Below are 12888 nucleotides of genomic sequence, written 5' to 3' on the forward strand. Positions count from 1 at the left end.
GGAGGTACCCTGATGGTAACAGGCCAGCAGAGAGCTTGAAACCACATGCACTTTGGCCACTACTTCCTGATGGTGGCTCTGGGTGCCTCCTTGCAAAGGACAGGCCTGGGTGGTGAGGAGTTACACAGGCCGCACCCGGGCAGTGGTCCCAGATGGCATGACAGTAGCTGCAGCCTGGGGCAGAGTGTGTGGCTCTCCTGACCAATTCTGTCCCTCTGTCACCACTGGTGGGGGGGATGGGGAACCACCCCTACTCTAGTGTGTGCATATCCATGATGAGATAAGAGAAGGGCACACAGCCACCATGTCTAGGGTGAGAGCTGATGGCCAGATGTGTGTGAAGAGGCTGGAGGTGAAACTGGACCATGGGCAGGTGAGGGACACAGGGAGTCGTCTGCAAAGAGCAAAGCTCTTCAGTGAGACCCGGTCAGCAGGGAGCTGGAGCCGAAGCTGAGGAAGGACAGACAAGGCCCCACCACTGCCAACAAACCCGGCCTGGGGGCCTCCTCTCAGCGTGTCGGCTCCACGACTTCGCTCCATAGGCGCTGCCACTGGGCCTCCTGCCCACAAGCTCCTGGAGGGCCTGATTGGGTGAGCCTGACGGAGGCTGTGACTCTGCAGATCCCACCTGTCCACACCCCATGTCTTCCTCCCTGGCTTCCTCCTCTACCTTTCTCAGTTTTTGGGGTGAGTCATCTGATTAAAGATCAAGCCAGTTTAGTTCTAGTTCATGAGGAAACAGAGTGGCACAGAGTCCACGACACAAAGGGACAGCATCACACACACACCACACACAGGCAGGCCACACACCACACGCCCACCTCACATACAACACACACGCAGAGCACACCACAACATCACAGACACATCACACACATACACCCCCCCCCAGACCACACCACACACATCACACACACCCCACACCTTACACACAGGCAGACCACATACCACACCTAATACATCACACACATACCACACATCTCACATACACACACTTCACACCCACACATCACATGCACCACACATCACATACTCCACACATCACACACACCACACACACACGACCATCATAGACATCACACACAATACCCTACACACACCACACACCCCCACAGATCACACATGCAGACCACATACTATACATATCACACACATTGCACCCACATCCTACAAGACACACATATCACACATACCCCACATCATACACACATACTCCACACATCATACACACGCCCATATACACACCACACACATCCTACACACACCTTACACACACCCATATACACACCACACACATCCTACACATACCTCACACTTACCCTATACATCACAGACACATTACACACGCCCAACACATACTCATCACACACACCCTACACATCACAGGCACCACACACACGCCACATATATACTGCATACCCACACACCACCAACACTATACATCATGCACAAATCATACACAGCACACACCTGCACGTTTGATGCTTACCACACACCACAAACACACCAGAGACATGCTACATATACCACACATCACATATACACATGCGTAACATCACTGCAACACACATCACATAAACCACACACACACACACACACACACACACACACTGAACACACATACATGCACAAGGCAGGCAGGCTCTCTGTATGTGATCACCCTAGTGGTATATCCAAGGAAGAAGATTATGACCTTGGGTTCAAGGCGAAGGTCAGCTTCAGCAGGTTAAGCAAAATGAGCAGGCAGTTTTTAAAGGAGCCTGAACCACAGGGCTCAAGTCTGCTGACAGAGGCGCTCTGTATGCACAAATGCTGCAGACAGACAGACAGACACAGGGGAAGATGGGCCCAGAGCAGCACAGCTTGGAAAGCCACAAGCAGGAGGAATTTCAAGGCAGGAGTGGAAGGAGTCCCTGAACAGTGGGACACAGGAAACGCTGACCTTACGAAGTACGGAGATGACTGCTGACCCCACGAGTGTCAAATCTGCTGACACTCCAGCCACGTGGCCTAGGAAACCAAGAGTGTTTGTGAAGCTCAAGGAGGTGCTCGAAATGGCTTCTGCCACTAAAGGAACACAGCTGGCAATGAGCAGGGAGATGGGCCCAGGGCATCTTCACCAGAATGTGGGTAGATATTCCAGTCTTACCCTGAAGGGAGACTGCCCCCCCACGTCCGCTGTCACTCTGTCTGGACCTGCTCATGAGCGTCTCTCTGCTAAGGATGCACCATTCCCGGGAGACGTGGCCACATACTGGGTGGGAATGGCCTGCAGGAGCGGCTGAGTCCCCGGTAGAGACAGACAACAACGTGCAAGTTTCCTCCCAAAACATAAATCCTGCCAGGAGCCGGGGAGTTAGGAAGAGGTTTTCACCGCAGGGCTGGAGCCCCGCTGCGGCCGCATCTTCAGACCCCTCCCAGAACGCACGCCAAGCGGGGCGCTGAGGGGGTGCCAGATTCTCCCCGTCAAGAATCCTGTGGTTACCGCCGCTCAGCACAAGGGGCGCTGCAGGCCTCGTTAGCTCGCGGCGCCTTCGGCATTTTCAATTAGCCACTCAATAGCAGCCCACCCCTGGAGCAACACAGAAGGATTTCAACGAGGTGTCAGAAGTGCAGCCTGTCCCTGCAGCCAGCCAGCTACTGCAGGTTGCATCTGCAAAGAGGACAGCCCTGCAGCTTTACAGCAGCGACTAGAGCAGGCAGCTTCTTAGAAATAAGCTGGCATGCACCAGCTTGAGCTAAGCCGAGCCTGCACCCCCACCATGCCATGAGCTCCTAGGGCAGTGATGGGGGGGGGGGGGCCACAGCCCCTCAGCCTCCTTGTGAGTTGCCCCTAACCTCAGGCTCCAGAACTGCAGGGCCACCTGCCTCTTCCCCTGCAGGCCACTAAATGTCCTGGGCAGCTCCCAGCTGGTCTGGGATGCTGTCACAGGGCACCCCAGCGCGAGGCCTCCAACATAGCAACCCCCCAAACACAGGAAAATAAAAGACCGTTATTTGGGGAGTTCCCGCCACGGCATAGAAGGTTGAGGATCTGGCATTGCTTCATCTGTGACATAGGTCAAAAGTGCAGCTTGGATTCGATCCCTGGCCAGGAACTTCCATATGCTGCATAAAGCAACCAAAAAAAAAAAAAAAAGAAAAGAAAAAAATACAAAGACCATTCTTTGGCCTCACTGCATTTCCCCTGACTTTTCCCATAAAGGGTTTAGGTGACCATGGACTCACCAAGTGTTGCCTTCCCCCAGAACATTCTTTTTAGCGAATACTTAGGCCCACCCTAAGCCAGACACACAATGAATTGGTCAGGTTGTCCCTGGGCTTGCAGTGTGGATAAGATGCATGGCATCTGCACTGGGGCTCCCCGACCTCCCTGTACTGAGCTGAGCTACTGCCAACCTTCCTCAAGTCTGAATTTCTCTAAAACAGGGCAGCTGGTCCTGTGTAGACTAACGAGCCTAAACGAGCCAAGCATAAATGGCACTTCCACCAAGCAGTAGGAAGGGAAGAACGGTTTAGCTGCCATCCCAATGATCCCAGAATGAAGACTCCTCTGATCAAAAACAATGAGGGAGAGTCAGACAAGCAGCCAGGCCCTACTCCAGTGCCTGGCACTGCCCGCGGTGTGTACCATCTTCCTCCCAAACACCCAAACTCATTCTGCTGGCTCCTGGAGGCAGCCGGGGCAGAGCCAACTCCTCCTGTGCCCTCCGCAAAGCTGACTCCCACAGTCCACCAGAGAGAGAGGCAAAGGTGGCAGCTGACTCCAGGGAAAGTCCGCAGATGGAAAGGCTCCACCACAGCAAGCCAGAGCCTACTGAACACAAAACCGCCAAAAACCCAGAATGTCCTCCCTGCCCGTGCCAATACCAGTCCTGTGGGGGGCTGCCTTGCCCACTGAGCCCAGGTAGCTCAGCTCGTGGTGGTGGCGGCTGCCTCTCTGGCTTGTGCTCTGGGCTCAGCCCGCACCTCCCCCGGCCTGGAGAGCCGCCCCCCACCCCCCGCCCCCGGCCCGGGGAGGGGGGAGAATCAGCTGTGGATAGGCTGGCGGCACGCTCCATGTGACCCCTCACCTGGCCCCCGAATATCTAGGGGTCATACCTTCTTTGCATTGGATGATATCATGTTGGCCATTAAACTTTCCAGATAGCTGCCAAGGCTGATCCCCTTCACAGTAATGACAGCTTCCTGAGTGAGCACAGTCCTGCAGGAGAGAGTGAGGAGTGGAGAGCTGAGCAGCCCGAGGGAGGGGACCCCCCCCCCCCACCAGCCTTGGGATTCAACGTTGCGCTTACATTCCTGGGTCCTCCGGGTGGGGTGTGTACACCAGCCTCTCGCTCACCAACACCAAGTTGGTGAGTGTGATCTTAAAAAAGGAAACAATGGCTGTAGGTCCTATTTCTCTTGCATTTCTTCCCAGACCATCTGCCCATAGTCTCCTGGCCCCAAACCTGCACTTACCAGAGCTGAGCGGAAGAAACACCAAGGCCCAGGAGGCACAGCCACAGCAATTCCCAGAGAGACCACACTTCCTGGCCTTTTCTTCTGGCGATTGTCACTGTGCCTCTCTCCACACCCTACCCAAACCTGAGCCAGGCTCATTAGCTATTATCATTTTATGTGCAACATTTTTATGCCAGGTGCTATAATTAATAAATCTTATTGTCTTTCATCAATCTCCATAACAATACTGTGAGGCTTGTTCTTTTTTTAGACAAGGAGGGTGACACTCAGAAAAGGCTGATCACTAACACTAGCAGCCATACAGCAATTCAGTGACAAGCAGGTACAGGTGCCACTGTCCTGCCCAAACCCCTTCCTTTCCACCAGAACTCATGCAGCAAGAACTGCCCCTCTTTACTGACGGCAAAGCTTTTTGAAGGAGGAGGTGGAATTTTCTGAGCGAAGGAGGGGAGAGCACAAATATATCAACTGTCAGGAATGGCTGATGTGGAAACACCTGCCTGGCTTCCTGCAACTCTGCACAAGGGCTGCCCAGGCCAAGGGAAGAGGCCATGGGCAGAGATCCAGGCAGTAAACCTCGGAGTGTTCACCCAGGGACATGACTCACAGGGGGAAGGACTAGACATAAACCTTATTTCCAGCTGACGCATTTTCCCCAGTGTGCTCTCTGAATTTGTATCAGGCCAATACAGACTGTTTTTAAACATAGGACGTGAGAGAGGAGGGCAGGAGGAACGCGGCCATCTCCTCGACTGCAAAGAGCCATGTGTGCTATTGGAAGGCAGACAGTGGCTGGGGAGGCCCACGGGCGGCAGGGATGCCATAGTCTGTGCCCTGGCCTGCCTGCTGGTTACAAAGGTGTGTTCACATAACCACGTGCATTCTTCTATTCGTTTTTATACTGGAATAAAGACAAGTAAGACACTGCTAAACCAAGTCGGCCTTTCTGTTAAAAATAAAAGATCACTTAGAGCAAAGGTAGGCTGGAAACAAAATTAAATGACATCATCACGCACCATCACCAAGAAATACCAGGCACCTTGCTCATCGTGGCCACTGCTTACATTGGTGGAGCAGAGCTCCATCTTCTTCCCCACTGGGTCCACAATTGAACGTTCTCTGATGTATGTCAAAGTCCTACTGGTTCCCAAGATCTGAAAAACACAACGAAGCCATCATAGTGACGGGTTACAAATGTCATTTTATCCTGGAACACCAAGTGCCCTTATTAATTGCCCATCTCTTCAACTGGGGACACAGGTCTGGCTGCAGAGGCACGTCCAGCTCCTCCAAGTGCTTCTGTGCAGCAGGTGGGATAGATGGACGCAGCAATCAGGGACAGACTGACAGCAGTGACTAGTGCTTAAATGGAGGACAAGCAGGGTGGGAGCTAGGGGGATGGCGCGCCGAGGTCCAGTCAGCAGGTCAGCTGCCGACAGACCCCACCCCCGACCCCCTGGCCCCTGCTGTGGGGATCCACCTCTGGGGTTCAGGCCACACCTAGCGGGGTGATGGAGCTGGGGTGGGAGATGGGAGAAGGGTGAGGCTGGGAAAGGGTATAGCAGGTGGGGTTGTGGTCCATGGTGGAGAAGGCAGAAGGAGGTGGGACTTGTGGGGGAAGGGGTTGTGGGGTGTGGGGGTCAAGGGCGGTGTGGTAAAGAGGGTGAGGGTGGTGGGGGGAGGGGGTATGAGGTGGGGGCAGGGGCAGCGGGAGGAAGGGGGTATGGGTGTGGTGGGTGGGGGCACACCCCCACCAGGTGGAATGGGGGATGTGCTGAACCACGCAGGTAGACAATTAACTCAATTCACAGAGAAACCATTTCTTGTGCTTCCCAGAAATCCCCGAATGACTCTCTGAGTGGGCTATAGCTCCCTGTAGATGGGTGCCAGCTGGCCAGTAGGTATAGCCAGGGCTCCCATGGGGTAGCCAGGCTCAGCTGTGGGCTCACCGCTTTCACGAGGCCGGGCAGCCCCCACTCGGTGCTGAGGAGCCGGTGGCTGTGAAGCCGGCCCCGGGCGTCCACACTGCGCTCCAGCACATCGACGCCCACGACACAGGGGTTCATCGGATTTGGGTACTTCCTCATGGCAGCCTTGACAACCGTGTCCCACGGGTGTCTAGAGGGAAATGAGCAGACAGGTGTGCAAAGTCCGGTCAACCCTGTTTCTCAAGCTTGGCTCCAATGAACACACCTGAGTTGTCAGCCCTGGACCCAGATAGGCCCAGAGATGGGGGCGGCCAGGGGCTCAGACCTGGCTCAGGCTGGGCCTCCTTCCCTGGCCCCCCAGATCCTAAAGGGGCAGATCCCTTTGCTCTGCTGCTTCTGCACAGTGAGACAATGTCCTCATCCCCGCCTGTCACAGCCCCCACCTCCAAGCTGCTCCATGGACAGGAAGCCAGGGGGCCGCAGCCCCTCTCTGCCTCCTGCCTGCCCCGTGGCTGTGAGTGATGTTACAGCAGGTTCCCATACCTGCAGCCCCACCTTACGACAGAAGAGTACACCTGCCCCAGTCCGATGGACCACAGCTGCTTCCCAGCTGTGATGTCCAGAAGCAACTGCTTTGTTCCAGCTTTCAAGGGGTAAGTGACTTGAAATGACCACATGTTTTTTCTGATTATGAAAAATGTGTGTTCTATTTTTTAAAAAATAGTGAAAAGGATGAAGAAAATAGAAGTATGCACCATTCCACCACCTGAAGACCAGTCTGGGTGGGACCTGAGGGTGTCCCCTGCCATCCCTGAGGCTGAGCCTGGAGGTAAGGGGTGGACACCAGTGTCCGTTTGTTTCCTGCTATCAGAGACTGAATGCTGTCCCTGCTCCCGACAGCGCAGTATCTATGCTGGAAGCCCTCAGAGGGTCCTAGGGCTGAGTCCCTATGTTGGGGTGGACTCCTTTAGGCCTGTCTTGGCTCCACCTGCAGGCCTGCACCCAGGAAGCATCCAGCCCCACAGAGGTGCCCACACATGTGTGAACAGTAGGTACAGCCCCAGCCCAGGCCCCCGACCTGGAGACACACATGCGCACACATGTTTAGAAATTAAACTAGGATCTGCTCCATGCGTGCACTGATCACCCGCTTTTTACATGTAACGGGTGATGACCATCCTCCTATGTCGATAGGCTATTTTCAGAAACACGATCGCAAGCAGCTGCACTGCAGGGCACCCTGTGGACGGTGGTTTAACCAGTCCCCTTTGGCAGATTACTTTGAGCGTGTCCAACTTTCACTGTTAAACAAAGACAGCAGTGAATGTTTGTGCACACCAGCCTTTAGATACATCTAGTTTTTCCTTAGGATAAATGCCTAGAATAGAATTCATAAATTAAACATCAAAGATCATGAACAATTGAAGGTTTTTATTCCATATTTGATGTCCTTTTAAAATACAACTTACTGACCATAGACTTCCTTTGTCCTCACAAAATACTCGTCAGAAAGTTAGCAACAGGTCCCCCTCCACCATCTTCCCAACACATCACGGCCTCTCATCGTCAGGCCAGGAAGTCCCTCTCCTTAACAAAGAAACACTTTTTCCAGTCATGGAATCGTGTCGGTGAGCTGACGTCCACTAGCTTTAACATAAAGGAATGAAGAAGCAGATGTGAGGCTGGTCCTGGTCCCTCTGCAGAGAACAGGGGGCCCTTCTCAAGAGAAAACACTCAGGGCCACAGTGACCAAGATCAAGGAAGGAGAGAGTCTACAGACTCACAAAAGCAGAAGGGCTGGGGGGCTTCTGAGGAAACAAGCTGTGAGCTTTGTAAATCAAGTTCCCCAGAGCAGTTCCCATAAAAATCATTACTTTAAGCGGAATAGGCTATGCTATCTATAATTACTTAAATTATCTAAAAGTTGATAAATATTTGTATTAAGCATATTTCACACAAGACTTCTTTTACGTAGAAACTTGGCACCTTTCTTATAAATGATTTCAACTAAATACAACCCGCTTAAGATACTCACATAAAGGAATTCCCGTTGTGGCTTGGTGGGTTAAGAACCCAAATAATATCCATGAGGATGCGGGCTCAATCCCTAGCCTCACTTAATGGGTTAAAGGATCTGGTGTTGCTGTGGCTGTGGTGTAGGCCGGCAGTTTGAGCCCTAGGCTGGGAACTTCCATATGCCACGGGTGTGGCCCTGAAAAAAAAAAAAACAAACACTTACATAAAAAATAATCCCAGGAGTTCTCGTGTTGGCTCAGTGGTTTAATGAACCTGACTAGCATCCATGAGGATGTGAGTTCAATCCCTGGCCTTGCTCAGTGGGGTAAAGATCTGGCATTGCAGTGAGCTGTGGTGTAGGTCACATACACCGCTCAGATGCCATGTTGCTGTGGCTGTGGTGTAGGCTGGCAGCTGTAGCTCTGATTTGACTCCTAGCCTGGGAACCTCAATATGCTGTGGGTGCGGACCTGAAAAGACAAAAAAAAAAAAAAAAAACAGTAAAAAAAACCCCAAAAAACTCAGACATCAACAGAATAATGGAGGAAAGGGGTAAACACAGTATTTTTACATTAGAAGGTTTAAGTACATACATCAGTATCACACACTTCTTGGTGTGACAGAAAATAGTGCAATACTCACTTGGTGTGATAGAAAATAGCGCAATACTCACTCCACCAGCAAGAGTGGAGAAGTCCAGCAATGTCAAGTGCTAGGAGGGCATGGGAGCAGGAAGCCAGGCCTGTGGGGGGACACATGAGCTGGCCCCACCCCTGGGAGACCCTGGGTTAGGCAGAAGGGGGACCTGCTCAAGTTCATCCTCAGGATAAAGGTCCCTGGCCTTGGCTGAGGTTCAGAGTGACCACGGTGGCCCCTGAGGAGTTTCAGGAACAGGCCAGCAGCAGCACTGGGGCCTGGTGGGTAGCAATTTTGGGTTCCACACGGGGGGTGAGGGGAGAAAAGGCAGCTCTACACACAGCGAGGATGTCGGTAAAAGGAAGTGAGATGAGGTCAAAGGGTGCCTGGGACATCCCTACAACAAGCCAAGGGAAGCAGCAGTGGGCAGGGGCTCATGAGACCAGACCACCTGTGGGAGGTGCCATCAACCTGAGGGCGGCACTGCACTCATTATTCTAGTCCCCTCTTCTGCATACTTTTGAAATGTCCATAATAATGAGTCCAAAATGAGCCAAAAGATGAAGGCAAAGTGCTCAGACCCTGAGTGACCCCATGCCAGCCCAGCAGTTCTCAGATCGAGGCCCACAAAACTGGGGCTCCCCCACACTCCCAGGAGCCTGCGGGCCAAACTGCCAGGGGCCTGCCCTCCAGGCCACACAACACAAGACAAGCCAAGGCTGCAGGAGTAAGAGCTAAGCCAGAACTGCAGGCCTCTCCCCAGGAGTGGAGCCCAGGCCAGGCTGCGTGTTGGTCACCGCTGAGCTGTGCACTCAGGAAGCCCACAGCACCTCCTGGGCTGTCCCTGATGAGACAGGAAAGGGCCTTGTTTTATTCTATCTGCACCCCCAAGCTCCTCTGAGTGAGTCCACAGCAGCACACTGGTGGTCCTGGGGGCAGTCTGTCTACTGCTCTTTCTCAGCTACCATGGCTCTCAGTACCGACCACAAACTGTGGTCACTCAGAAGTGGGCCTCAGACATTTGCTCAAAGATTAATGAAGTGAGCCTATCACTTGGAGGAAAACACCTGTCAGCCTTTGCTGCTAAAAATAAAACTTGAGTGTTCAAGTAAAAATTGGAGTTTGAGAAAATGCACATTACAGGAGTTCCCCTTATGGTTCAGCAGATTAAGAACCTGACCAATATCCATGGAGATGCACATTCAATCTGTGGCCTTGATCAGTGGGTTAAGGATCTAGCGTTGCCATGAGCTGTGCTGTAGGTCACAAATGTGGCTGCAATCTGGTGCTGCCATGGCTGTGGTGTAGGCTGGCAGCTGCAGCTCCGATTTGACCCCTAGCCTGGAAACCTCCATAGGCTGCAGGTATGGCCCTAAAAAGAAAAGCAAAATCGCATATTGCTACCATGGGCCTGATGCTTGCTTCATGCTGCACTGTGACCCACACACTCAAGTGACCAGTGCAAGAAGTCACAAATCACACTTTGTGACTCACTCAAAGTACAAGAAGGGCTAATTACTCTGGTCGGCGTGTCAGATTTTACCCTGCAATCAACTTGAAAAACTATTGCTTGTTTTGTGCAGTAGCAAAGAACAGCCACGACTATTTTAAAAGACTATTAAAACACTCCTACCTTTCACAAGTGGGTTTTATTCACACACCATGTGAGGCTGGATTTTAATCATTTACTCCCACCAGAACAACAAGCTGCAAACACTGTACGCAGAAGCAGATGTGAGCATCAGTTTATCTTCTATTCAGCCCGACATGATAAAAATCAGCAAAAAATAAACAAAACAGTGCCACTCTTACTCTTTGGGAGGGCTTGGGAAACAAGTTTTTTTGAATGAAAAAAAATTTATTTTAACGTCATGGGAGTATTATTGCTAATTTTAATGAATATTTTAAAACATGTCAGTTTTAACTTCTAATACAATAAATGTTAGTAGATTTAACCCACATAAACGAAAACTGCTTGGGGTCCCCAACATTTTCTAAGAGTGTAAAGAGTTCCTAGACTGAAGAGTTAGAGGACTCCCAGCCCAAGCAGGCCCTCGAGTAAGTAGACCAGAAAGACATACAGGAGAGGTCACTCCAGTAGGGCTTGTAATAAAGAGGGAAACAATGCCCCTTCAACAAGAAAAAGGACAAATGGTGACTATTCACCCAATGGAATATTATACAGCTGAGATACAAATGCACGTGCATGCACGCATGTGTGTGTACACATATACATAGATCTCCGATACACACACACACATCTCAAGAAAACACTGGTGAGAAGAAAGGACAACTGAAAAGATCCATACAAGATGGTGCCATTGATTTCTATTCTAAAACAACCATCAGTATTACATTTTGTTTATGTATAAACCTGCATACACACAAATATCAAGTGGACCTTCAGGAGCTACCTACCAAGTCCATGACTGCCTGTGGGAGAGAGGAGAAGAGAGCAGCACTGGGGAGGGGACAACTCCTACGTGTAACGTTCAATTTCTCTTATTTAGAGGGGGCTTTCCCTGCTCCTGGAGAGAAAGCAAGCCTGCTCTAGGGAATCTTCTCCTCCAAACCCTTACTTCTCTGAGATGGACCCTAAGAGCTGCTGGAATTCAGGCAGTGTATGGTCTGCTAGAAATCTATGCATGTTGGCTCTGTTACTGAAGATTTTGTTATAGGCCCACCTGAAATCTCAGTCAGTGCTGTGAACATGAGATTTACAAACCTGCATTAAAAAGCCTGTTAATTTTTAAGTGCCCCTTCCTATATGTTTCTATATCAGTCCTATATTTTCTACTACTATTTAAACTGCTTTAAACTAAAGGGTTCTCCATTTATGTAGGAGTTTATGCTGCCTTGGCTCTGATCTCCAGGTCCCAGGGTGTCTCCAGGATGTGGACATTAGAGGAAAACTTTAAGATGACAAGTTTTTGTGTCTGATGGTTTTTCGCCATTAAAGAGTAAATTTATTAATTTCCCATCAAATATTCAACAACATATAAAGAGAAAGCAAGTATAAAAAGAAAACGAAATCTGCATAATCTTCAAAAAAAAAAAAATCAGGGATTTGAAGGGACTAAGCAAGGGGAAAACTGCTGGGTAACTGCCCAGCCAGGAAGCCAGGCTCCCAGTTCAGTGCCACTCTGCAGAGCTCCACGTCAATCTCCCTGGCAGCCACACGGCCTCGCCCCAGCTGCGTCCCACAGGTCAGAAATCCATGGCAGGGGATCTGTGCCTAGTCCACAGCAGCTCAGGGTTGGCTGGAATTCCTTTGGTGGACAATCACACTCTCTTCAAAGGGTGATATTCTTTAGCCTCTCACTGAGCACCTACTATGTGCTAGGGACATACAACAACAAGGTGAGGATTGACATAGGGACGCAAGCTACCACGTGGATGAACCTCAACAATCACACTAAATGAAAGCAGCCAGGCCCAGTGCTATATGACCACTTTTATCTGAAATTAGAGGAAAACTTTAAGATGACAAGTTTTTGTGTCTGATGGTTTTTCGCCATTAAAGAGTAAATTTATTAATTTCCCATCAAATATTCAACAACATATAAAGAGAAAGCAAGTATAAAAAGAAAACAAAATCTGCATAATCTTCCAAAAAAAAAAAAAAATCAGGGATTTGAAGGGACTAAGCAAGGGGAAAACTGCTGGGTAACTGCCCAGCCAGGAAGCCAGGCTCCCTGTGCTATATGACCACTTTTATCCATACAAACAGGAAGCAAATCAGTGGTTGCCTAAGGCTGGGGAAGGGAGTGGAGTGTGACTGCAGATGGCATGACGGTTCTCTGTAGGATAAGGAATGTTCTAAAACTGGGCTGTGGAGGTTTGT

The 12888-nt window shown here is 50.8% G+C and overlaps 1 protein-coding gene across 9 annotated transcripts in view; it reads right to left on the minus strand.

Annotated features, from left to right (window-relative positions):
• Nucleotides 1-12888, minus strand: part of PRELID3A (PRELI domain containing 3A) — a 51187-nt gene that overhangs the window by 10963 nt on the left and 27336 nt on the right. For 3 of the 9 annotated variants that reach the window (XM_047793653.1, XM_047793650.1, XM_047793654.1), the window contains exons 2-5: nt 6414-6582; nt 5481-5618; nt 4296-4366; nt 4102-4204 (exon numbers count right to left, since the gene is read on the minus strand). In XM_047793653.1, coding sequence (XP_047649609.1) covers nt 4102-4204; nt 4296-4366; nt 5481-5618; nt 6414-6551 — 450 coding nt within the window. In that variant the 5' untranslated portion in view covers nt 6552-6582. Of the gene's footprint in view, nt 1-1352; nt 2573-4101; nt 4205-4295; nt 4367-5480; nt 5619-6413; nt 6583-12888 lie in introns of those variants that run through there. The other 6 variants (XM_047793658.1, XM_047793659.1, XM_047793657.1 and 3 more) reach the window with 6 other exon arrangements.

The sequence above is a fragment of the Phacochoerus africanus genome, chromosome 8 (genome assembly GCF_016906955.1).
Source record: "Phacochoerus africanus isolate WHEZ1 chromosome 8, ROS_Pafr_v1, whole genome shotgun sequence".
NCBI lineage: Eukaryota > Metazoa > Chordata > Mammalia > Artiodactyla > Suidae > Phacochoerus > Phacochoerus africanus.